Source organism: Alexandromys fortis, unplaced genomic scaffold, assembly GCF_014885135.2.
Source record: "Alexandromys fortis isolate MF-2015 unplaced genomic scaffold, M_Fortis_MF-2015_v1.1 scaffold_145, whole genome shotgun sequence".
NCBI lineage: Eukaryota > Metazoa > Chordata > Mammalia > Rodentia > Cricetidae > Alexandromys > Alexandromys fortis.
The window spans coordinates 3,232,572-3,259,312 of record NW_026068049.1 but is presented as its reverse complement, the minus strand read 5'-3'; the positions used below and the strand labels follow the sequence as shown (position 1 = coordinate 3,259,312).

The 26,741-nt window shown below is 38.8% G+C and overlaps 1 protein-coding gene across 3 annotated transcripts in view; it reads left to right on the top strand.

Annotated features, from left to right (window-relative positions):
* The window catches only part of Ptchd4 (patched domain containing 4), a 172,962-nt gene that overhangs the window by 34,067 nt on the left and 112,154 nt on the right, over nt 1–26,741 (top strand). For all 3 annotated transcript variants that reach the window (XM_050119311.1, XM_050119312.1, XM_050119310.1), the window contains one exon: nt 26,170–26,650. In XM_050119311.1, coding sequence (XP_049975268.1) covers nt 26,170–26,650 — 481 coding nt within the window. The remainder of the gene's footprint in view (nt 1–26,169; nt 26,651–26,741) is intronic.

Genomic DNA, 26,741 nt, shown 5'->3' with positions numbered 1-26,741 from the left:
CCGTGACAACATTTTCTTTTTAAACTTCCTAAATTTCCTATTCTAAAGGTCACAATGCCTTGTCTGACTAAGCCCAAGCTTGATCGAAATGAGATTTTTAAAAAGAGGTGACGACAGGCATCTGTGTACATGTCCTTCATGAAGCAAAGGACCCCTGGCTTCTGGAGTCTTACTAATATTCCTCAGGTCCCCAGCTTTGTTGACTACAGATTTTCATGTACCTGCCTGCCCTATTTTCTCTTCCTGTGGCACCCGTCACAACGCCCTGAGAAAAGTAGCTTAGAGACATAGGGGGTTGTTCTGGTTCACAATTGCAAGTTACATTCTAACTTCAGGGAAGACAAGGCAGGAACTTGAGCCAGCTAGACACTTTCATAGCCAAGAGCAGAGAAAGAAATTAACCCATTCATGCCTATTGATCACTTCACTTTCCCTACTCTCCTCCACTCCCAGACTTAGTCCCACATATTATCTATAACCGACTGGATCTTTCCCCTTAAATTAATGTAACCAAGACAATCTCACAGGCCAACTGGTCTAGGCCCTCTCTTTGTAAAATGCTCTTTCTAGGCAGCAAGTTGACAAGTACACATTGTGTCACGTTTACAATCAAAACGATCACGCTGCTGTAAACTTCAGTATAACTTTTCTGTGAGATCTCTTCCTCCTGTACACTGTGTTTATTTCATTAGCTTCTCTTGCCATCTCTCCACTCACATGTGCATTTTTAATGTCTCTGGAACCAAAGCCAACTACTTTGTCACGTGTCTCATATCAATTTTGACTCATTAACATTAAGCTGATATTGCAACAACTGGGCAAAATTATCCAAAAGCTGTGATCCTTAACCTTGAGTGTACATCTGTTGAAGGATGGAGAATCAGACAGTTTCCGCAGTGTCATGAACAGGTAGAGGGACATCCGCATAGTGCTAAATAGGAAGAGAAGATGTACTGAAATCAATTCTAAATATCGCACAGGAAAATGGGGGTTTACAAATCAAGGAACAAGAGAAAGGATTTCTGGGTAAAAATCACAAAGGATAAATGTCAGGAGGGCTAATTGAACTGACCAGGTAAGATTCTTGAGAGATGGTGGAGCATGAGGAACCCAGCCAGACATCTAGAATGATCATATGTTTGAGGATAGGATATTCTAGATCAACTAACTTTTGAGAATTCTTAAAAAACAGCATGCAGGACATTTGTAAAAATCCTACAACTGTATGCATTAACATAGAGAAAGGGTCAGCTTTCAAACATTGTTCAGAACAGAGGCTAGGATACATACAGTTTTGTTAAGGACAGGATCTTTGTCACCTCAAACTCAACTGACAGCTCAATACACCAGTTCTCACGGGATCTCATTCCCTGAATTTCTGATTCAGAGAATCAAAAGTCAGTGAATTTCATATCATATTAGGTTCCCAGTTAATATTAAGGCTGTTGGTCCAGAGAACTTTGTTATACAGTGGATAAAATGCAGGGTTTGGTCATGCTAGGGAAGCCTTCTACACTGAGCTGCACTCTGTCCTTACAGGCACCTTCTGAAGACCACTATATTAGAAATATCTACATACTGTGGCATATTAATTTCCCATTTCACAGTGACCAACCTCATCCTTATAATTTTCTATTATAAATAATAGAGTTTGCACTGTTGGTGTGGATTTGTGTCCTACCGTCATTCTGGCTGAAATTTCTGTAGTGTATTATATGGATGAGTGTTGAAATAAGAGCGGCTGGGCTGCGTCCCCAACACCCCGGCCGCTTGGCTAGCTCATGCCCGAAATAACAACACACAAACTGTATTCATTTAAAAACTGCTTGGCCCGGCTAGTTCCAGATTCTTATTGGCTAGCTCTTACATATTGTTCTAACCCATTTCTAATAATGTGTGTAAGCACCCCAAGGTGCGCTTATCGGGAAGATTCTAGCCTACTCGGAGGAGCTTCATTGCGTGCATCTGCCCGGGAGAGCTGAGCATGGTGTCTCTCCGGTCCCTCTGGAAGCAGCGCAGAGTCTGACCTCACTTCCTCTTCTGCCCAGAATTCTATTCTGTTTCCTCCTCCCATCTATGTTCTAAGCTATGAGGCCAAGCAGTTGGTTTATTACTTAACCAATGAAATCAACAGATTGTTATATGACACTCCCACATCAGATGAGGCATGGTGTCTGAATGCATTTTTCTGCAATATGACGAAATTCTTACTTATCTACCACAGAGATAATGTAGGCAAAGAATATGAAATAAGGTAAAATAACTTACATTTTGTACTTGAAATGCACTGTAGTATGTATGAATCGTAGAGCATTGCGATGATGGAGCTAGAATTTGAGAAATTCATTAACTTTTTCTGGATATATGAATGCAGATTTCTTGTAAGGCCAAAGGGTTCTGGAGGGAGCAGTGTTCTATGATCCCTGCTAAGGAAGCTCACTCTCATAGCCCATCACCCAGAACTTGCTTTTTTCACTGGTCAAGACATTTCATCTCTTAATCATCACTTAAAGAGTGAGGTGGTTAAGAAGTAAGTGTAACCTTTTCATTCATGGCAAAGAGAATTTGTTGGGATAAGGGATGGTGCCTGTGGCATTATGTCTGGAGGAATGGAGCTGCTGACAGCTATGGAAAAGTTCCGGTGTGGTTCAGGTGTAAATGAGCAAAAGTGCACCAGAACAGAAAGGCAGTAACCCCTAGAATACCATTCCTCCCACCTCAGCACTCTCTCGGCCATGTATCTGAAATGGTTCTGTGTAAGACTTCCAAACTCTGTTTAAATATTAGCACTCTAAATCTACAAGATCCTAAAATACAAACGTTATTTTTAATATTTTCCCACCAGTCATCCTTGTTTCATAAAAGTATTAGCCAAACTATACTGATATAACCTTTGGTTTTCCAAACAAAGGAGAAGTATGCAATAGTAGTCAATCATTAATCCTTACATTTATTTTCTTATTCTGATCTCTCATGATGATGTCCCATCTACCAGCTTTGGCAAACACATTTAGTTACCTGGTAATGTCTGTTCTTAGACATCTCTCTTTATTTACATGTCATAATTGAGTTATTAACCTACATATTTATAGCCTTCCATGGTAAGGTAGATATACCAGTTTATATGAAATAAGTAATATATATATATATATATATACTGTAAGTATATATGTATATATATGTGATACACATCACATAATTAAAATGGCAAATATCATGGAAAATTTTAGTCAGAACTCTAAAATATACTCAAGGTTCTTTTGGCTTTTGGAGTTTCCTTAAAAGTTCAGTGACCATGATGCTTCATATATCATGTTTGACTTTTCAAAATCTATTTTGTGGGTAGCCATTTCCAAAGTAGTAGACTCTCCTGTCAGTAATCCCGCTCATGGGAAAGATGCAGCTTCCATGCCAGTCATTCCTGTTCAGTGATATTCTTAACAGTGATCTCTTGGGGAATGTTGTCTGTTTTGTCTTCCTAAGGGAGAATAGCACCTAATTGTAAAAGTTTCAGGGACAAATAAGAGGTGAGTGCAAAGTTATGGAAATCAGTGCAAAGGGATTTTTGCAAAAAGCAGAAACCATGCAAATATGACTGACATCATTCCAACTATCAATTTTATATACAAATATTAATTACCTGGGCCCCACCCATCTTCTGGGAACTTTCATGCTTTTCTGTTATATGTTAGTGTGCTGTGGCATTTCCGCATGTCAATGTGTAGACTTTTCAATAAGTTCTCACATCTCAATGCCTACCGTCACTGACGCACTCTGTGAAGAAGTTCAGGTCTGGAAGCTAGAGTGTGGTTTGTAATGGGAGTCCATAAAACCCGCTGCAAGTCCAAAGGAAAAGATGGAGGCCTGTGGCACTCGATGAGGAGGCACGGCCAGCACAGGGTTTGTGGAGCCATTTGTTGCTGCTGTTGAATGGAGGCAGACACGCACATAGCTGATCTTAAAAATCAGGGATACACGAGAGCACTGGGCTACAAAGATGACCACATAGGATGGAAAGAAGACAAACACCACAGTTTTTTTTTCCCATAGGCTCTGGTGTTGCCCCTGCTTTCTGAAAGCTCCCCAAACTAAAGGCAACAAATTCTCTGAATGACAGTATTTCAGGTGCAAAAGTTCAGGTCAATGGTATTTCTATAATGATGGAAGGAGGTTCTGCAAAGCACCTTCTGAGAGATGCTTTGCAGCCATGATGCCAGCAGATTTCACACTTTGAAATTACATATGCTAATTGGAAAGCCAATTGGTTTCTTTATGTACTCAGAAACTGCCTTTTCTGTTCAGAACAGCATATACCATGCAAAGAAAATACTTTTAGCTAATGAGACATACATGTCTTTTTGTTTAATAACTCTTGAGAAGATTCTCTATGATAGACAATATAAAACAAAACCCCCGCTCTTTTATTCTGCCTTTAGGGAGTTTCCAGTAAAGACAGAAAGAAACCCTTTAAAATATCATGTAATTATTATAAAATGTCATAGGAATGATACAGAAAATAGCCTAGTACCAGAGGAAATAGGTTTCTGTCAGCTTAAATTTATTAAAAAGATTGCTTATTTCTAACTTTTCTTACTATTGCATACAAGAAATTCTCTGGCAGAAATGCTGGAACTCTCATGCTCATATTGATCCAACTTGAAAATCTGTTTTATTTTCACCAGCAAATGTATTAAGTTGTCAGATTGTTCTCCACACAATATGCTATTGTTTCATAAACAGGAGCTCATTTTTTTTGTTAATTTCTCATAGCTTAATTTTACTTTTTTCTATTCAAATTCTTCTCATGTCCAATGCAGTTTGAATTTTGGAAGTATTTTCTCCCAACCCAAACAAACATGAACACATGTATGCACAGAGAAAGAGACAGAGACAGAGACACTGCCTTTCCTGCTTACGAGCCACCATAGATTCAAGTGACTTGAATAAGCAAGCTGCCCATTTACAAGGAACTCTTACATATTCCACACCTCATCTCACACCATTTCATTCATCAATAGCCAGATACCTGGCCATGAAACAAGAAATCCGAGCAGCCACTTCTAACAATTTGCTTTATATTGCACCAAAAAGAATACATGTTCTTTTTTTGAATAATCATTTTCTTTTAACTTTTAAAGAATATTTAAGATAACTTTTTTAGAATGTGTCATACTATACACTAAGCACAGGATCCTGAGGAGACCTTCCTTCTGTGAAGAGAAGTCCCGTCAAGGACAGAGGAACATCCTTATAATAAGATGCAAATTTCTCATTAAAAGCAAATCCTTTTTTCTCCAAAGGCTGTACCAATACTACTTAAACTTGACTGGTGAGAATTCCCTGTTAAGAGCCCTGGAAGAATGTTCCAATTAGGGACAATGTAGAGTCCAAGTTACTTTTATTTTAATGAATTAGAAAATGCGAGCACATTTTCAGTACAGAGCCAAGAAAATATTATTCTGAGATAGCTCAGCACATGTCAGCCAACAGGCTGGCACCCATCCCATTGCCTCTTTGTTTATGGCACGGAATAGTTCACTAATGAGCACTCTCTATGAGACAATGCTAATTTGAAAACTTATTTTGTTATGAAATTTCTCAGTGTTATGCTTCTTACTTCTATAAGTTAGAGTCTTCTCTTTATCCCTGGAGAAGAATTCCTCAGATGCTGATACGTCTTAAATTCTTCATAACCTGAAGTCAGGTATAATGATGCATTCTGGTAATCTCAGGACTCAGGAGGTTGAAGAAAGCGGAGCGTAAGTTTGAGGCCATCTGGGCTGCATAATGAGACCTGTCTCAGGGATTTAAAAAGAAAATGTTGAGCTTGGGATGTACTGCAAGGACATATGGGAGGACCTGGCTGAAATGCCGAGCAATTATAAAAATTCCACAGGATTGACCGTTTGACTTGAATCTCGGCTTACATTTTCATGAACCCGCCAGTATTCTCGTAACTCTGGAAATCCTCACTAGTCCTCTTGTTTTCAACATTGTGAGAGGCTTGTTTTTCAGATTACATGGTGGAGTATTCTCCAAGAATTTCTTTAAGGACAGAGCAATCAAGTCAGAGTTCTTACCAGGGTACCCAGAAAAGAAAACAACAACACCAACAACAAAAGACTATCTCTGAGAAGTTAGAGTCAAATGATTGAGAATAAAGATCATATGAATAAGACATTTATTTCTTTTTATGTGGTATGCAATGTTTGAAATAATAACTGAAGTTATAAGTAAAAATGATATCAGAATATATCAAATTTTCATTCACTGAGTAATGACTAACTTCCTGAGCAATAAAAAAGGGACCATTTTCAACTTTTTCCTTTTCTGTTATGTTCTGGGGATTGCAGCTAGGGCTTCATGCTTGCACAGCTAGGGCTCCATTACTGAGCAACACTTCCATTCCTGTTTTACTCTTCCATCTCGTATTTCACACGTTCAATTAGTCACCATATTCTTTCCATTGGACTTTGTAAGAATCCCTTTATAATATATGCAGCATGTATAACATATATATACTATATACAACATATGTATTATATGTAACATATATAAAAGACACACAGCAACAAATACATGGAAACAAATACATTAACATCAAAGTTTGCTGGAAATTATTCTGATAAATTTCATTTCTCTCAATAATCCAGTACAGTGTTCAAATCATGGAGCTCCAAACACAAGGTGAAACTGATAAGTCCCTCTGATTTTAGCATACGCTATCTTATATATGAAACTAAGATAGGTATTTTATCTTTTTGAGCATGATGCACTACACAGTCCCGCCCACTGCTGGGATTAAAGGTGTGCACCACCACACCTGACAAAATAGGTATTTTTAAAGGAAACCGTGAGAGGCTCCTTTATGCCTCAGCTAATGTTTTTAGTTACAGGACTTCCAGTGGGGGAACATTCTTTAATATTTTTTTATTAAATATATTTTCAATAAATATATCTTTTTATTAAGTTTATTCATTTAATTTTACATCTCGAACTGTAGAGTCAGATCTGTGTTTTCCATCTTGCTTTCTGGCTTCCAGAGCACTGCACAGAGTGCAGACACTTCCTCTCTATGGAACCTGTCACACCTTGAAGGCCCATCTGTTCAGCACCTGGAATAAAGCAGATGGCGATGCTGACAGGTAGCTCTGATGCTAAATCCCAAGGGATCCTGGGATCCCTGCCACGGACGAGGGAAACAGCCTAACTCTCTGAGCTCAGTCGTATAAGCATTGCTAGGGTTGCTCTGATAATGAGATGTCTTCCATATTTGTGCAGACCCAAGGCCTGGTGGTCACCCAGAGTGACTTGCAGAGGCATTTGAGCTGTCTTCTTTACATTCCCCTTAAAACTTGCTCTGGAAACTATCACTGACCTAGAAGCAAGTCTAGGTGGTACTGAGAGCAAATTTCCAGGCCTGCATCAGGTCTGGTTTTGATCTTTGTCTCCTCACTTTAGCTGAAAATACCCCACATAAAGAACTCTGGAAACATTCTTTATATTGCAAGCTGGGGCTGATGGGGGCGGAGTTGTTGTCAAGTGCCATGGTCTGTTTAAATTTACTTTTATTAAGATCAGTAAATCACTCAGCCACCCTTAGCAAATTAGGTAGCAACTGTTGATAAGGTTTCACAAAATACAGACACCCAGGATGCCAGCCCCCTTCAAATATCAAACTTGACTCTGATCATGAAGCATATGAGCCCTTCAATTCCAGTTCCTAACTTGTAGTAAGAGCTGCGGGCTAAAAAAAAAAAAAGAGCTATGGGTTGTGTTCCTGCCGCCCCAGCTCCTGGTCGCCTGGCTAGCTTATGCCCCGAAATAACAACACACAAACTGTATTCTTTTAAACATTGCTTGGCCCATTACATTGCCTCTTCTCGGCTAACTCTCGCACCTGGACTAGCCCATTTCTAATAATGTATGTAGCACCCCAAAGTGCTCTTACCGGGAAGATTCTGGCCTACGTCCATCCTGGGTCGGAGCTTCATCACGTCTGCCTGGGAGAGGGGAGCATGGCCTCTGAGCCCACTTCCTCTTCCTCCCAGCATTCTGTTCTGTTTACTCCGCCCACCTATGTTTTAACCTATGAGGCCAAGCAGTTTCTTTATTAATTAACCAATGACCTTCCTCCATCACTAACTGAAAAAGGACCAGAGCATGTGAACGAAATTAGAAAAGCCCAAGTAGTAACAAACAACCAAATAAGCATTGCAGCCCAAATTTCTTGAGTTTAAAACCAAGCCACTATTTCCAATCACATTGCTTGCAGGGCAAAGCAGCCACCTTTCCCACGGGAACCAGGTCATGGGAGCTCTTCTGTGTACAGTGGATCTTCCTTCTAAAGATAGGGAAGCGAGCTTGGCACGTTACCTAGAATTTTTTAAAAGAGGATTCGGGAGAATTCTTTATGCAGAAGTTATATGCTTTAAAAAGAACAGCAGTGATTACTGAAAAGAAGTATTGATCGTCGGATTATGAGAAATTAAATTCCTAAAACTAAAAGCAAATGGAAAGAGGCTATGAAGGTCAAAACGGAGGCTCCAGACCCTATGCGCTAGGATGGGGTTTCATCCGAACGACACAGGGAGGAGGTGTATTTTTGTGTTACTAGAAAGGAAAGCAGTGAAAGTGTAGGTATTGAAGGTGATAAACCCTTGGCCACAGTGCAGATTGGTCTGCTAAAGCTTGGCCTCATTGTGATTATTACTTCCAGAAGAATTGTTTTCAATCTGATGTAGCTGTTTAGGTTAATATTTCCTCCTACTGCTTAGAAATCTATATACATCCAGTATTAAAACTTTGGTGTTATCCACCACTGTTTGGGGTTATCCATCGGTTACCACCACTTGGATTTTTAAGGCTACCATATTTTCTAAGTAAATATGTGGATGCATGATCAAAGGGAAGATGTAGTTTGTGAAGATTATTAACTGAAAAGCCTCACAAAGATACAAAATTAAACAAAAAAACTAGGGAATTTTTCTATGAACTATTCTCATTTAAACAATACAATGACATGAAATTTTCTCTTCTTCACTAAAGTTAGTAAACTGTTATTATACATAATTTAATGTTTCTGACCTAGTGCCCAGCTTACAACACACTTAGTCTGATGGATCCACTTCTCTGCTATATCAGACAAGTGACTATAGGTGGAATAAAAACTACTTTTAGTGTTAACCTTTGCAGTTGGTGGCTACATTTTGTTCCCAGCTGCCTATACCTTGAAATAATCACAAAGAAACCATATTATTTAAATCACTGCTTGTCCAATCACTTAAGCCTATTGCTATCCAGCTCTTACGTCTTTGGTTAACCCATTTCTAATATTCTATATTTTACCATAAGGCTCATGGCCTACTGACAAGGTTCCAGCTGACAGCTTGTGTCTTTTCCTTCTGGTGGTTACATGCCGTCTCTTGATTCTGCCTTCTTTCTCCCAGCATTCAGCTTAGTTTTCCACCTAGCTCTATTCTGCCCTATCACAGGCCAAGTAAGTTTCTTTATTCATTAGCAAATAAAAGCAACACATATACAGAAGGACTTCCCACACCAGACCTTAAATAAAAACAAGAAAGAGATTTGTTTTATCTCTGAAGAAATAAAAAGAGTAATTTATTTCTCAAATCTTTAGTGAGTTTTGGTTACTCTTTTGCAATGAAGCAAAGTATCATTTTTTAAAAAGAAAAACACGTGTTTTGTTTTAGAGTGTTTTTTTAAATTCAAATATCTACATGTTTTCTTTGTAATGTTTACTTTTCTGAGGCATTAAAGTATTTCTCCTCCAGATAATATTTAAGACTGCTTTCTAAAATATACCTCACCAGCCATGGAAAGGTTAATACAGTGGCAAAGCTAATCTATTATACTCTCTTTCCCTATGTTGAGAAAAATAATATTTAGCTCCCACGTGGAGCTGCATGATAAGAGAATACTTACTTCCTTGGCTTATCAAATGTCATTCAATTATTTTCATAAATGAGGCAGAATATCTTGGTCATAGTAAGGATCAACTGTAGGGAATCTCATTAGGATGTATATCGCAGACCATAATTTCAAAGCCTGCCTGTCCTCTGGGGGATTACAAAGAAGAAGCAATTCAGTGGTGATAAATTGAACTTAATCAAGTGTTGCATCCTTTAGCTAGCATTTTGCTGACTGAGTTCAATAATTATGCCTCCTTGTAAGTTTAAGGTAGTTGACTTTCAGATAGCAGAAGGACAGATTCAAAGGGGAAAATGTCAAAACATGTGGAGGAGAATTCTGAGATAGTTAAAGAGAAGACAAAGAGAGAGGGGAAATGAGAAAGAAGTGATGAACCAAGAAAGAGATGAGAAGTGCATGATGGAAAGACAATTAAACTTTGAAGTCTGATTTGACTTGGTAAAGACCCTAGACTGGAACCCTTGTTTTATCAGAGGAATAAGGCACAACTAAACTCAACCACCACTGCAGATAAAGGCTGTATTCTTGACTTCACATTCGCTCACACAATCTCTATTTTTTTTGACCTAATGAAAGGAACAATCCATATTCCCTATCTCCATTAAAATCAGAAGTTTAGTGGAGATATATATTAACTATCCAAAAATGTCTCTTTGAATGCACATTTAATTCAATATATTTGAAAACAAAGTAAAAACAAAAATTATAAAACTGCATTTTTTAATTTCTAATATTACATCAAGATTACATGAACCAATGTCTTAGCTCCTAATAGCTTTATTTAATTTCATAATTCTAGATCCTTATCATTATAACAATTAGAGAGTTCAAAACTATATAAGCCATATTCATTTTTCAAGATGCTTTATGCATAGTAACTGTTCAGAAAGATAACTATCATTGGACCTAATGAGAAAAAAAGAAAGAGGAACAGAGTCATATGAAGATGTATTGTGAACTCAGTCAATACAGAGGTGACATTGAGACACCAAATTTGTGAGATTTTCTTTGTTGAGAAAGCGCTATTTAGCCAAGTGAAAGGTCAGATCAGCTCAGAGACTAAGCATGTTAGGATTTTACCCTTCTTAATAGTGGAAATCTACTGACACTTAACTGTAACTTTAAATAGAATGCTTTACTCATTGTACCTCAATGGGCAAAACTACAGTCCATCATGAAGAAGGCTGAAATGTCCTGGTGAGTTCATTGCTTAGAACTTGATCCTAGGATTGAGGGAATGATGATTCTCGGTCCTCTTACCTCCTCCACTGCTGTTCTGTTCTATGTAAAACTTGATGAAGTGACACACCTAATTTATCCCTCTCATCCCAGGCTACATCTTTGCTCTGTTTCAATGACACATTTCTCTCTTACTATTGTAGATGATCCAAGAGGGGTTGGTTTTCAAAATAATATAAAATACCCTACAGATAAAAGCAAAAATGACCTGGAATCTGTATCAAGTACAAACCAGGGCTTTTTTTTTTTTTTTTTTTTTGGAATGCTGGTGTATGCGTGCATACCTTCTATGAGTCATACTGCATGTTTGTGGTTTTGCAGCACCAGCACTTACACGGACTTTTGAGCCATCTTCAGTCCTGCAGTGTTCCCCATGATTTATTCTTTTGTCATTGTTTTTATGTGCTTTATTCCTGTAACAAAAGCATAAATTCTTCTAAGGGAGAAAATGTGTTTTCCTTTTATTTGTCTTTATCTTGTCTTTTATCCCCAGCAATCTACCTCCCAGGACACTTAATACAGATATTTTAAGGTGTTGGAATGATGAGAAATCTGTATAATTCCCAACAACTCCTACACCTCAAAGAGACAAAATTTTGTTAAAATGCCTTTAACACTCTACACGAGGTAGTTCTTGGAGAAAAAACACAGGTGTGGAGACATTTATTTGCAGAATGGTGTGTATTTCAGAAGATGTTTAAAAATATCTTTCTAAGGCTCACACAATGTTAGGTAAGATGCTTTAGAGGAAGCTGTGAGGAAGACAATTATGCATATGTACATATATATATATATATATATATATATGATGTGTGTCAACTCTGCTCTCCAGTACACAGTTCCATCACTGATGTTCTCTAGCAGTTCAGTTATTACAGAGCAATCAAAGAAGGGGAGGGGGACTACCCTTCTCACTCTCTGTCCCAATCTCATTGCAGATTCCAGGCATTCTGAATGTTCTAGAAATACAATGTGCTTACACTCTTGTGGAGGCATTATGCATACTGCTGTTCTCTATGTACCTGGGCCAGGAAAAATCTCATTGTTCCTCTGAAAAACCTTCTTAGTGCCTTATGGGCCAAATGATTCCTTCTTAATGTTCCCTTAGCACTTTATGTTAACCAATATTAGATAGGTAGGTATATAAATGATAATGAGATAATGATGATGTTGGTAATGATAGATGATAGATAGATAGATAGATAGATAGATAGATAGATAGATAGATAGATAGATAGATAATACCCCTACATACTTATTACTCCCATCTCAGTCTTCTATTCCATCCATAGCCACAAAACCTCTGAAATAAATAACTACTATTCAGTTCAGCAATTTATCCTGAGCCCACCTAGAATAAATGGATCTGCCTTCTTATTTGCTTCCACCCATGTGTAACATCTAGATACCTAGACATGTTCACCACACTCAGGTCTTATATAAATATCTGCATAAGGCTTGAGGTTATTCTCATTTTCTTAACTTTCCCATTGCTTAGATGATATTTTTATTTAAACACTTTTTATAAAAAATATAAATACAGCGCTATCCCCCTCCCTTTCTTTCCCCTAGCCCTTCCCATGTGCCCACTTACTTCCTTTCAAACTATGGCTTCTTTTACATTAATTTATTGATACATATATACATACAAAGTAACCACTACTGAGCCAATTTAGTGTGTTGCTGGCATATGTATATTGTCAGTGTTGACAACTTAGTATTCGATAACCTATTAGGGGACGCCATCTGTGGAGAAGACTACTTCTCCCACCCTCAATATTCCTTAATTGCCTGTAGGATTTTGTTTAAAGATGGGGCCCCATAAGATTGCCCCCTTTCATGTCTGTTAGTGTTGTCCTTTTTCAGGTCTTGTCAGACAGCCATATTGTTGAGGTGTCATGGGTGAATATTCCCTGGCATTTCTAATGACATACTCTCACATCTGACTTTCTGGTCCTTTGACTCATCATCTTTCTGCTTCTCTCTTCTGTGATGCTCCCTAAGCCTTGGGTGCAGGAGTTATTGGGGATGGGCACCCCCTGAGCAATTGGTGGTTTTCTGTGATGGTCTCTGTTGCTTACCAGAAATGTCTTTGATGAGAAGTGGGAGCTACAGCTTATCTGTGGGTTTATGGATACATTGTTTGAATGCAGTTAGGGATGATGCTTGTCTAGTAACGTGAGACTATATATTCTCCTCTAAGACCCATTAATTCACTAGCCCCAAGTAGTTGATTAGGTTTCTAGAACCAGGAGTGATTTCTTCTCTGTTAAAGGGGCCTTAAGTCCAAATAGACGGTTGTCGGTTACCATCAAGATATTAGTGCCACAATTGAGCCAGAAGGGATATCTTGCCATGCTGGTTATTATTGTGATTCAGAGGCTATGTAGGAGTATTGGTAGCTTCCCTCTTTTGTCAGCTTGTATGGAAAGTTCTGGGAAAGCAAAAGTTACTCCTTGGCAGGCTTTCAGAGAAGGTGAAGTTCAGATCATGTGTGCAAGGTGCATAGTGTTTTCAGACACAGGAACTTATCTTCACCCTGATCAAAGGATGTTTTAAACTCTACTTTGAGGTTTCCCCTGTAGGTTGTCAGCATGACCTGTTTTTCAACTCAGGTGCTGATAAACTAAGTGCCATATTCATTATAGGGCCTGTGGTTATTAACAGAACCTTTTAAGGAAAAAGATTGTTACTCCAAAAAAGGATTATAATGGCAAGACTTTCAGTACTTCTACCAAAGTGTTATGGGCATCACCAGACACAGGGACTTGCAGTATTCCTCAAGTGCTCATTTAGGTGGCAGTGAGCTTCCTTAAGACAGGTCAACACTATAGCTATATACTGTTTGATGTAAGATACTCATCCTTGAGTAGCCATTATGATTCCTTTGTGAACAATTTAGCTAAAAAGAATAATTATAACACTTTTAATGGAGATGGGGGGATAAGATCACTAATATGAGCTTCAAAAAAACAAAATATTCATCTTCATATCATATCCTAGCCTCATTAATAAAGATTTTAGAAACAGATTTGAACGAAAATTTTTAGTGTGTGGGAAAAAGTAGGGCTGGGAAGATGTAACTTTGGCAACTGCGATGAGGAGGGATATGGAGAGGGGGGAGGGAAAGCAGGAAGATTTAGTAATGGAACAGCAAACAAGACAGGCCAACAAGGAATGGCAGAAGAAGAGGGAGCCACTATAGAAAGGGATTGTCAATGCCCAGAGTTTCTCAAAAGCATGTAAGCCAATGCTGAATGGCAGAAGGAGAGGTAGCCTCTATAGAAGAGGACTGTCAAAGCCCAGAGTGCCTCAAGAGCATGCTTCGGCCTTGGCCTGTATCCAAACGACAAATGAGATAGAGAAAAGCAGAAGTTATGTTTTTTTTTTTTTTTTGAATAATACAGAAAGCTGGCAGACCATGTTGCTGATGATGGAAGTTCTGAAAGTGACTGTACCAGGTGAGAGAGGGGTGATCTGGGAAATATGAGCACATTATAGTGTTAAAGAGATCATTTTTTCCCATCTTATTTGCATGGATTTAAGTGAACTGGCCTTTCTAAGAGGGGATATCTTGCAAGGCCAGCTAATTGGAATAACTGTTACGAGAGGAAACACTGATATATGATGCTTTAATCTTTGGAGCATGTCTCCATCCAGGACATGATATATATTTTATTCTTTTTATCAGAAGACAATAGCTTTTCCTCAATGGGGCTCAACAGAACCCTAATATCCACCATCAGATGTTTTCAATGCTGTGTAGCATTTATTGTCCAAGGGTTGAATCCTTAAGATCACTTAAGAGATGGGTTGAAATTAGAAAATAGGTCATCATCATTTCCATCATGAAAATTCAAACTATTGTTCCTGAGAAGGGATTAGCCTCTGGACTAGAACTTTAACCACACACTGACTTATGGCCCCATATAGGTAGTGCTGCTTAGGAAAAGAATGATAACCAGAGACAGAGATGGGAATATATCTCTGTGGTTGTGAAACTTGCCTTGCACATTTTAGACCATAAGTTCAATTATTCATACACACAGAGAGAAAGAGAGAGACAGAGAGAGACAGACAGAGAGAGAGAGAGAGAGAGAGAGAGAGAGAGAGAGAGAGAAAGAAAGAAAGAAAGAAAGAAAGAAAGAAAGAAAGAAAACCAGACTTCTCTTCTGAGACCTCAACTCTCCATCCAAGACAGGACTGAGAACATCTGTACCATTTGGCCCTGGACGAAATACAGAAATGGAACTGCTATCTTTGGGGTCCTCTTCTTCCCTATATCTGCCTCCTGTATTCACCAATATAATTTTCATTTGATACAGGTGGATAATGCTATTTCTATTCAGTTTATAAATTTATGAGAACATTTAGCATAAATGGAAAAAATACATATGGGAGAGCTGATTGATAGGGATCTGAAGAACAAATGGCTTTTACTTTTTAAGAAATTGATCAGTTCCATTTGGGTTGTTGACTACACACTAGAAAAAGGGGACACATTTCTTTTTGTTGTTATTTAAGGCATCTTTCTGGGGATTACAGAAGGGAAGAGAAGTGACTTTGTCCAGATTTAGAAAGTGATAACACTTCCTGTTACTATGGAAATGAGCGTAGGTTATGTTGTTTTCCCGTTCTTCTTATTTCCATTTTATCACAATAAGGCAGGCTGATCTAGCTGGTCTTCTAACATGTAATGTCTTCACCACTGAGGAGTCATTTGGTTTCTATTGCTATGATAAACTCCACGACCAAAAGCAATTGGGAAGAGGTTTATTTCAGCTTTAGTTGTAGCCCATCTTGAGGGCAGGGTTGAACTTAAGGCAGGAATTCGGAGGCCAGAATTGATGCAGAGGCCAGGGAGGAGTACTGTTTACTGGCTTATTCAGCCTGCTTTCTTATAAATCCCTGAACCTCCAGCCCAGAAATGGCATAGCCTTTCAGTGAACTGGATCTTCCCACATAAATCAATATCAAGAATATGTACTATAGATTTGCATCCAGACTTATCTGATGGTAGCATTTTTCTCAACTGAGGTTCATCTTCCCAAATAACATTAACTCTGTAAAGTTGAAAACAACAACAAAAAACCCAACCAAACAAAGAAAATCAATCAGAAAACAGGATACCACTTAACAAAGAGTGGATTAGTGTTGAAATAGGAGCGGCAGGGCTGCGTCCCTGGCACCCGGCCGCCTGCATGGCTAGCTTATGCCCCGAAATAATTACACGGAAACTGTATTCTTTCAAACACTGCCTGGCCCGGCTAGGTCCAGTTTCTTATTGGCTAGCTCTTACATATTGTTCTAACCCATTTCTAATATTCTGTGTAGCCCATGAGCTGGCTTACCAGAGAGGATCTTAACCTGCATCTGTCTGGAGTGGGAGCATCATGGCGACTCCTCCTCTAACCTTCTTTCTCCCAGAATTCTCTTCTGTATACTCCGCCTACCTAATTTTCTATCCAATAAAATGGGCCAAGGCAGTTTCTTTATTAGTAAGAAATCATTCCCACATCATTTCCCCTTTTTCCGTTTAAACAAAAAAGAAAGGCTTTAACTTTAGCATAGTAAAATTACATATAACAAAACAGTTATCAAGTAAGAATTACAGTTACAATATTTATATCTATTTTATCTCTTATCATAACTAAGGAAAACTATAACTATTTATTCTTCAACTCCATCAAAGACTCCAGAAGGATATAATATTATCTAAGTAAACAAGAAATAAGAAAACTCTAGAAATGACAGAGACATCTCGCTGCCTGGACAGTCACCCAAAGTTCCTCTGTACCGTTGGGGCATCCATCTTCGGCCTACAGGCCCATGGTATCCAGAGACATTTCCATGAAGCAGGAAATTTCAAAGACAGTTCAGTCATTTTCTGCTGTGTCCTGCAGAATGTCTCGCAGACTCTTTCATGAATCAGGAACCCCGAAAGACCATCTCACCTTTAGGCAAGTTCAGCAGTCCTCTCTCTGAGGGTTCTCTGTGTCCAGTTTATGCAACAGTCCAGGCAAGAGCAGTTTCTTGCCCAAATGACTATCCAACTCCATAAGGATCCTCTTCGATGCCCATCTTCCTCTTGAAGTAGCTGGTGCTGCCAGGAGCAGACGTGTCTCCTTGTCATGAAAAGTCCTAAGTTATTAAAATATTTTAAATGCCATATTCTGCAGTCTTTGAAAGATATGAAGAATGCCTATCTAACTGAAATATATCTCTATATATCTAGAAAATCTAATTAACATGACTACAAGCTTAACTATTAGCGATGATTATCCATTAACAACCTATATTTCCTAATTATACATTACATTTTTAAATGAACTACACAATCACAATACCTTAATCAAGATCAAAAATACATATACATATAACAAAATTGACCTTAAAATCCATACCAATGCAAATTATTCATATCTATATCATATCCCCCTTTAAATGTAAAAGAACATTTATAAACAATATTTGGGAACATGGGCGTAGTTTTTTCTCTCCAAACTGCTTCCTGCTGAATAGGGGCGTCGTTAATTAGGTCGTTCATGATATAACCTGTGTGCTAGTTTCATCTCAGTTGGCAATTGAGCGAAGCAATTTTTTGAGGGTGTTCACAGCAACCTTTCAGGAGGGCGTGGTCTATCATACCAAATCGGAATAGATGCAATCCACAGGGTCTCATCCTCTGCAAAAACAAAAGAAGACCCTCTCCAAAGCATCATATCCTTAGACCCAAATTCTGAAATCATAATACCCTCATGAAATCCATTTTGGTTTAGCTTGGCAGCCCATATAATGAAATGTCTCTCTGTACTTAGCTCCTTCACAGTCAAAAATTTTAAAGAAAACACAATGTACATAATCCAGACTCTCTGTGAATTTTCCATTTTTACGTGGCTTATTTTTCTTTATTTCTCTTAATCTATAACTATCTGTACTTCTGTACTCTGTCTCTTTAAAGACTTTACCCTTTTTCTTTTTAAGACATTAACTTTATTCTTTATATTCTTTTTCTTCTCTTTCCCAAGCCTACGTACATTTATCCAACAGTGTCTGAATCTGTTTTATTGTGAATCTGTAACTTTTTTACTATCCAGGAGCACTTTGTTTTGCGCCTTTAAATCACTAAGCGCTTAAGAATCTAAGCTGTGACATTCCTAGGTCAAAAACAGGTACTGTATGCTGGCCCCGCCCAGTCCAACATGGCGGAGCCGCTCGTGCCTCTGATCCTTGCACATTGCACCATTAGCATGGCGGAGCTGCTTGTGCCTCTGAGCTGCGGCACACAATGTCCCCCTTTTAGGCACACAGCAGTCTAGTTGCCATCAAACAAATCGTAGCACTTTAATCCAAATGCTCCATTCATAAGCTCTGTCTCCCGCCGGAGCCAGACAGAGATCACAATGGCGGCACAGCCCAGAAAGCCGGCATTTTAAAACAGCCAGTTTTTTCCTGCTGCCGAGTCAGGACAATTTCTTTGCGGCACGCAACCCAGAAACAGCAAAAAGCTGTCTTAAATTCTCTCTCTCTCCTTTTTAAGCCCTCTCAGGTTTTTAAGTGGATTTAGCCCATCACGTCTGGGCGCCATCTGTTGAAATAGGAGCGGCAGGGCTGCGTCCCCGGCACCTGGCCGCCCGCATGGCTAGCTTATGCCCCGAAATAATTACACGGAAACTGTATTCTTTCAAACACTGCCTGGCCCGGCTAGTTCCAGCTTCTTATTGGCTAGCTCTTACATATTGTTCTAACCCATTTCTAATATTCTGTGTAGCCCACGAGCTGGCTTACCAGGGAGGATCTTAACCTGCGTCTGTCTGGAGTGGGAGAATCATGGCGACTCTTCACTAAGCTTCTTTTTCCCAGCATTCTCTTCTGTCTACTCCGCCTACCTAATTTTCTGTCCTATGAGGGCCGAGGCAGTTTCTTTATTATAATTAACCAATGTCCTTCCTCCATCAGATTAGAACTTCAGAGATAATAGAAACTAAATTTTTTTTTGCTTCACTTGTAGAAGAGACAAACCAGGAAACACCTGCTTATTATAGCAGAAGTAGAAATTAAACTCCTATGACTTGGTCCTGTGCCTACAAACTTGTGTCTGTGCACATTTTAGACACCTGCTGGGAAGTGGAGAACAACGTTAAATGACTAAATGAATAAACAATAGTATATAAATATCCCACGTATTACATATCAATAAGAACAATACCCAACCCTATCTGAGCACTAATCATACCTTATATTAACATATATGACCTTTGCAAGACCATAAAGTTTTTATTTTATGAACTATAGAAATGAGCCTGGAAAGCAGAGCCTTCAATTGTGGTGTTAAGCAGTAATACATCTTACTATGGCCAATGAGTGTAAGACACTCATGCTCCTTGTCATGTTTGTGCGTGGAACAATAAGCATAATAGGTGGCCACTCACGTCTTTTCACATAACCACCATTTTGAAAATTCTCTCTTTCAAGTACATTTACAAATTATCAAATTTGAGCATTGGAGCCTGAAACAGGAATGACGTCACCACCACTGCCACTGTAGTTAGCTGTAACCTTATTTTTGCTTGTTTACTTTCTTTTGACCTCATTGGTACCTTGAAGCTATATCAGTATAACCCTTCCTCGAGAATAATGAAATACTTGCCTAGGACAACCAAAATGAAGATCCTCTGTCTTTGAGTCTATTACTTGGATTAAATCATTCCAACCAAGTTCGGGCCACTGACATGCTAACATGCTCTGCTAAAATTATTTTATATTCTGGGAGGTTAATATTTTGTTTTATTTCAGCAGCACAGAAATCTTGTGTTTATTTTTTTAGCCTTCCTCTGTGGAAAGCAATCCGAAAAACTACACTTTCTGAGCTTAAAATACGACAAAAGGAATTGCATTTATTCTCTCCTTGGGGCATTTTAATGCTTTAAAGTCCTCATCTAGAAAATGACTTTTTTATTATTCTTTAATCAAATACCTTGTAGGAAGTTGTTTTCTTATTACTTGCTTATTCCTTCCTAATACAAAACCCTGTGATGGAAAATCAAGATAAGTGATGGTTTCACTTAATCCTATTTTGTATTTACATTTAACAAGGGGAAATGAAACAAAGAAATATGTTAGGAAACAAATGCAATAGAAGTATTATGCAAAGAAAGAAACAAAATCCCATAATTCTTTTAAAACTGTTACTAGCTCCTTGGTATGCAGGAAGACTTACTCTTCATTAATAAAAGGCAGTTGACCATCTAGAAGTTTATAATATCCTTGCAGCATCTACCTCATTGAAAATCAATGAAATCTGTTTTACAATTGCCTTGGCCAGGAGCTGTGCTGACAAAATTATTTCATAGTCATAAACTATCTGGATATTAACCCAGCATCCAATGAAACAAATGCTCAGCTTGCTTCCTTACCATGTCAAAGCATCATTGAGTAGTTCTTGCTGTGCACAGTTGTCTATAGAGTATCTCCACATTCTCTTACCTCTGTGAGGACATCACGGATTTTTACTGTGAGATTAACTCTCCCTCTGCTGTAGAAGTGTAGACTGGCTGGAAGTAATTTGAAGGCTATAGAACAGTAACTTTTAACACAAGCTAAAGGACCCAGGAATATTTCCCCAGCATTGCCGTCACTGGACAGAGACAGCGATGCACTGCTTTATGGCTGGGAGACAGCATTGTGACCTGTGATTTTATTGATTCACCTTGCAATAATTTACCTACTGGAGACTGCCTCTGCTGACATTTTCTTATGCTGCAAACAGAATCTGAAATCCTGCAGGATTTCCTCATGTTTTGTTTCAGAGCTATCCTGACCCCCAAAACCTTTAACCATAGTGCACGAGTATAAGAATTCAAAAAAGTAATCCAGTCTTTCTCCTGAATACACTCACCCATATTTTCATACTGAAATACCAACCTTTCCCCTTAATGAGGCAGAGCACTATTTCCTCTCTAACCTCACATCTCACCACTCTCTCTGGTTCTTTGAGCATCCTGCCTCCTTTGCCTTCAAACCTAATACATGTGAATGTTTCTTCACTGGCTGTCTTGCACTCACTGGGGCCCCCTGTCTGCTGTCACTAGTAGTGACTTATTGTCCTGCATGGGCTGCATGCACAGCGAATGATGAAAAGTAATATATACTGGGGACATGATACGAGAAACTAAAGAGATTGGGGTAAAAAAGAATAGTTCAAATTACCCAATTTTAGCAAAACAATCTCTGCAATGTAATGTGATTAGTGGTTTACACGTAAAGGTGAGTTCACTCAACTAACGAGCGTTATGCAGAGACTGGGCTTGTTTAAGGCTTCAGGAAGTTATTAGTAAGCAAGCCAGGAAAGGGATGGATCTCAGTTAGTGTGTGCTCTAATTGAAGATGCAGAAAAGGAGCAATTGAATGACTATATACAATTATCTCAGGTAGTTGTCATTGGCAGGAAGCTCATAAAACAAGACAGTGCAATGGCCTTGGGAAACAGGGTGTCCAGTGTAGATTAGATTTAAATAGTTTGTTGTTGATGTTGTTGTTGTTGTTTTAAGCTAAGCCATCCATAACAGGAAGTAGTCTTGGATTTAAGAATATAGGGAAATATTCAAAGCAATGAGAACATCAGATACAAACCTGAAGATGGAAATAAATGTGATGTGTTCAAGGAGGAAGAGGAACAGGGAGAGCAGGAGGAGACAGGAAAAAGAGATAGAACAGTAGGCAGGTTCAGAAGACATCTCTAGCTGTGGCCATCCATCACTCTTCAGTTCTGATAAAGAGCCCCTGTTGCAGGCCTAGTGCAAGTTCAAACCAGTGTAGGGTTCAGGTATAGAGATGATGTGGTCTCATTTGCAATTGTCTGAGTAGACCATGACTACAATGTAGAGAGTACATTGGGGAACAGCAGAATCAGACCATGATTTAATTAGAGACCTGATGCCATCTTGTGTTGGTGACATCGCATCTGAGCTCAATACAGCACTGAAATGGAGCAACACTGAAGGCAGCATGCTACCATCCTACCATTTAAAGTATTAACCGATACCTTCATAGCAACGAGACTTCTAGACTCACAGAAATTTCAAAATTTGTGTGAGAAGTTACTATGAGTAATGAGGAGGCTGAGTCAAATTCCAGTCATCATTTTACCTGACAGGCTGCCTACATGAAGAGGAAGACAGTTGGAAAGGAGGATCCACAGTTAAAGTGTTCATATATGAGTCAAAGTGGTTTCTCTGCCTCAATGTAGGTCTAGAAGGATTGGAGTTGGTGTCTGATCTAAGTAGAAACTAACAGGCATGACTTTTCTATGCACCCAGGCTCATTTATCTAGCAAATAAAAGAGTTCTACCGTGACTAGTTAGATCTTAGCCTGCTGCTGAAATAACCAATATATTGCACAAGTAGTTGTAGAAACAGAATTGCTGACATTCAGGTCTCTCCAAACTCTTTGTGTAGGTAGTTTTTTTTCATAGAGCTAGAAAGCCGAAAGCTTTCTTCTATATACTATAATCATCACTTCATATATTCATATCTCGTGTTGAGTTAAGAAAACTGAAGATGACACAGACAATGAACTACATAGAAGTTCTCCCTGTTAGTTCTCCCAACTAGAAGGAGTTAACATGATACAACTCAAGTCACATGATCTTCTGAGCAGTTCACTGCATTAACCTACCTGAGTATATTATGAGTTCAAGAAAGTTTCTCAAGAAATAAAATATTTGCTGCATTCATTCTCAGTTTTTCCTACTTAAAAGTATCTAATGATTGATTAATTTGAGAAGAGAAACTCTTTATCACTCTTATCGAAAAGTAGAATGTTATCATGCCCATAATGTGTATGTTTGGGTTTCTAAAGAACCCATTACTACTATCTGTAGTGGATAGGTTGGCTAAGCCAACTGCATGTACATATTGTAAACATCCAATAAAGTTTTCATGTGGTATGGATGTCAAAATACCTCATTTATATTGTACAGGTGCATAGATTTAAACATTGACCAGTAATTTATGGATATTTACTTAAATATAATGAAGGAATATACATTGAAGGCCTATCTCTTATAAGGTACTTTTAAATTTAAAAAAAAAATGAAAATTAGGCAACTTCAAAAGAAAGGTTGGCAGCTGGTCAAACTGAATAAGTTTTGACTATTTAAAAATTTATACATCTTTAAAATTTTGATTTTTGTCCAGACATGTGATCGCCACCTTCCTTATACACTATAATCTCCAAGTGAGACCTGAGAGCACCTAACTCTCTGCACTGCTGCCAAAATTCCCTAGAAGTCTTTTTTTTTAATGACAGAAAGGAGCTAAGACAAAACAACACATTTTTAAAAAGAAACAGAGCTTCTGGGATATGGCTTTCTCAGATGATCAGACACACACATGTTTAAATAAAGACAGAATTTCAAAGCTATAGAAAGAAAAATTGAACCAAAACAGTATTTAGATAAAATACATCAAATAAGTGAGCAATTTGGATCTGGTGAGCAAACACAAACTATACCCGCAATTACTCAGTTCTGAGGCATGATTCACATCGCTTTCCTCAAATCTTGCCAACAATCTTTGCAAGATCCAATGGGTTTAAACAAAGAAACTTACAATCCGACTTTCAGTTTGATATTATGCTTTTTACTTATTTTTATTTCTATGGGTGTTTTGCCTGCATGTAGTTCTGTGCACAAAGTGAGTGTCATGTGCCTGTAGAGACCAGAAGAGGAGCCAGATTTCTTGGAACTGGAATTATAGATAGTCATATGCTACCTTCTATGTTCTGGGACTTGAAACTGGGTCCTCTAGAAGAGCAGGGTTCTTAACTGTTGAGCTATCTCTCCAGCCCCAGTTTAGTTTTAAGAAAGAAAAGAAATAGTAAGATTACAAAGGTTCGTTGCAGTAGTCAATACACCAAGGAGAACCCACAAATCAAATTGTTGTAAGGAAATAAGTTATTCATTTGGGTTTGGTCAAGTTTGCCTTCTTTCCTTCCTTCCTTCCTTCCTTCCTTCCTTCCTTCCTTCCTTCCTTCCTTCCTTCCTTCCTTCTTTCTTTCTTTCTGGATTTCCAGACAGGGTTTCTCTTTGTATACCTGGCTGTCCTGGAACTAACTCTACAGACTAGGCTGACCTCGAATTTATAGAGATCCACCACTTTTGCCTCCTGGGTGCTGGGATTAAAGGAGTGCATCACCACTGTCCAGCGCTTTGGTTTCTTAAGGTGGTTGTAACTATTTAGCACTAAGGGGAAGATACACAGAGTGACTGTGATATTGTTCTCTTTCAATGTTTGATCATTCTCCAAGTTGAGCTTGCATTCTCTAAATATCTCCAACTTCTCATGTTTACAATACATGCTGAAATATTGGGGACACTTTTGTGCATGTTAAAACAAAATGTAAACAATTGCCTTATATCTAGGTATCTGGATTAAACAAATTATCTCAAATGCCTACTAGATGCCTGGTAGTTCCATGTAAATACCTATGGTCAACACACTGGTCAGTGTTCTGCTGCCATTGCCTACTGCTCTCTAGAGAGAAATGCTCCTTTCTAAGAATCAACTCTTTTATACCCTGTTGAGAACATGTTTCCTGACTCCATTCACATACAAACTACTTGTAGGATAAACTTTCTTTTGTGCCTACTTCTCACCAACAATGTATTCTCAGCCCTATAAATCATCCTGAAACTTACTTTTGGACTCAACATTCTATCAGCCATTACCACCAAAGTGTGGAGACATCCTTGATAAAAAATAATATTTCCAAATAGATTAAAGTTTTGTGATGGCAATCAGAGAGCACCCTCATTGGATGAGAATAAGCGGCAATTCTAAGTGAGTGTGCTTTAAAGAAGGATGACTGCTTTGTTTACCCAATTCCTAGTAAGTGTAGTCTTATCTACACTTCCTCAAGCTCAACACTGAAGCTTGAACACCATTTGGTGATACTATTTGAAAATTTTATCAGCTTCCTTTGAGAATCTACCTATAGGAGTAGATAAGACTAAGACAGATTCAGGTGTTGTCAGAGGAGGGGGAGATTGTACAGACCCAGCAGGTGCTGGTACCACATACAGGAATTGTTTCAATACCACACTAGCTTTGAGAAAGGTATTTATCACACAAATGTAAGGAAGTAAGGCTGTTCTTGTCTTCATGTTGGTGCCTATGTTGATACTGGAAACCTTAGCATATTTATATATAGGATGATTACATGTTAAGTTTTGAAGCTCCAAGACAATTTTCTTAGAATTTAAAAGGAGACCACCCAGGGCAAACTAAATATCAGAAACTGGTAGAGGAGGAGACTAGAAAAAGTAAAAAAAAAACATGTTATTGAGCTAGAACAAAGGTCAGATATATGGCAGGAAAGGAGGCTCTACAGAAAATAAGGAAGCCCAAAGTATCAAGGAAATAAAACTAATTTACATTCTGGTCAGCATCTGAAAGAAAAAGGCAGAAAAGGGAACAAGGACACTGTAGAAGTTGTGGTGGCTTATTAGGGCAGGACTAGGGCCAGGAGTTCTGGGAAGGATATATGTAGTATCTCTTTGAAGGAAAATTTACTCCATCTTTTTGGCATGGCCTAGGGTGAGCCTCATGTCTTGCTCTACTTACTTATAGCTAAACATAAATCATAAACTTGATCTGCTCTTAAGGAATTGGACTAGATTTCTATAGAAGAAAAGGTACCGAGTGAGAGCATTTGGGAAATCCAAATGTATGAGCCTTTTCGCATGAGGCTTTTTGGCACTCTCTCCACCATCTTTATTCCTGTTCGTCCTGCAGGGTTTCCCACGTAGCTCCAAAAGATTAAGACTAAAATCCCGACTCTCCTCTCCACCCACATCAATTCCACCATCACCGGCACCTCTCTTTGCATTCCTGTGCTTCTTCACTTAGAATAAGAAACTGTTCCTTGGAATGTACATCCTTCTGGTAACTGAAGTCTCCCCTCTTTCTGTTTTCAAGGATGGGAGGAACAGTTTTATTGGACACCAGCTGGGCGGGGTAGTGGAAGTACCAAACAGCAAAGACCAGCGGGTCAAGTCAGCCAGAGCCATTCAAATCACCTACTACCTCCAGACCTATGGTTCTGCCACTCAAGACCTCATAGGGGAGAAGTGGGAGAATGAGTTCTGTAAGCTTATGAGGAAGCTCCAGGATGAGCACCAAGACCTTCAACTGTACTCTCTGGCATCTTTTAGCCTCTGGAGAGACTTTCATAAGACCAGCATCCTGGCCAGAAGCAAGGTCCTGGTGAGCCTCGTGCTGATCCTGACCACGGCCACCCTGTCCAGCTCCATGAAGGACTGCTTGCGCAGTAAGCCCTTCCTGGGCCTCCTGGGGGTACTCACAGTATGCATTTCCATCGCCACTGCAGCTGGGATCTTCTTCATCACAGACGGGAAATACAACTCCACCCTGCTGGGAATCCCTTTCTTCGCCATGGGTAACTATCCATCCTTGTGGTAATTGGATTCTTGCCGGTTTGGGGCAAGATAGTACTTTCTTGGCTTCTCAGGTGGAAATCTGTTTTAGTT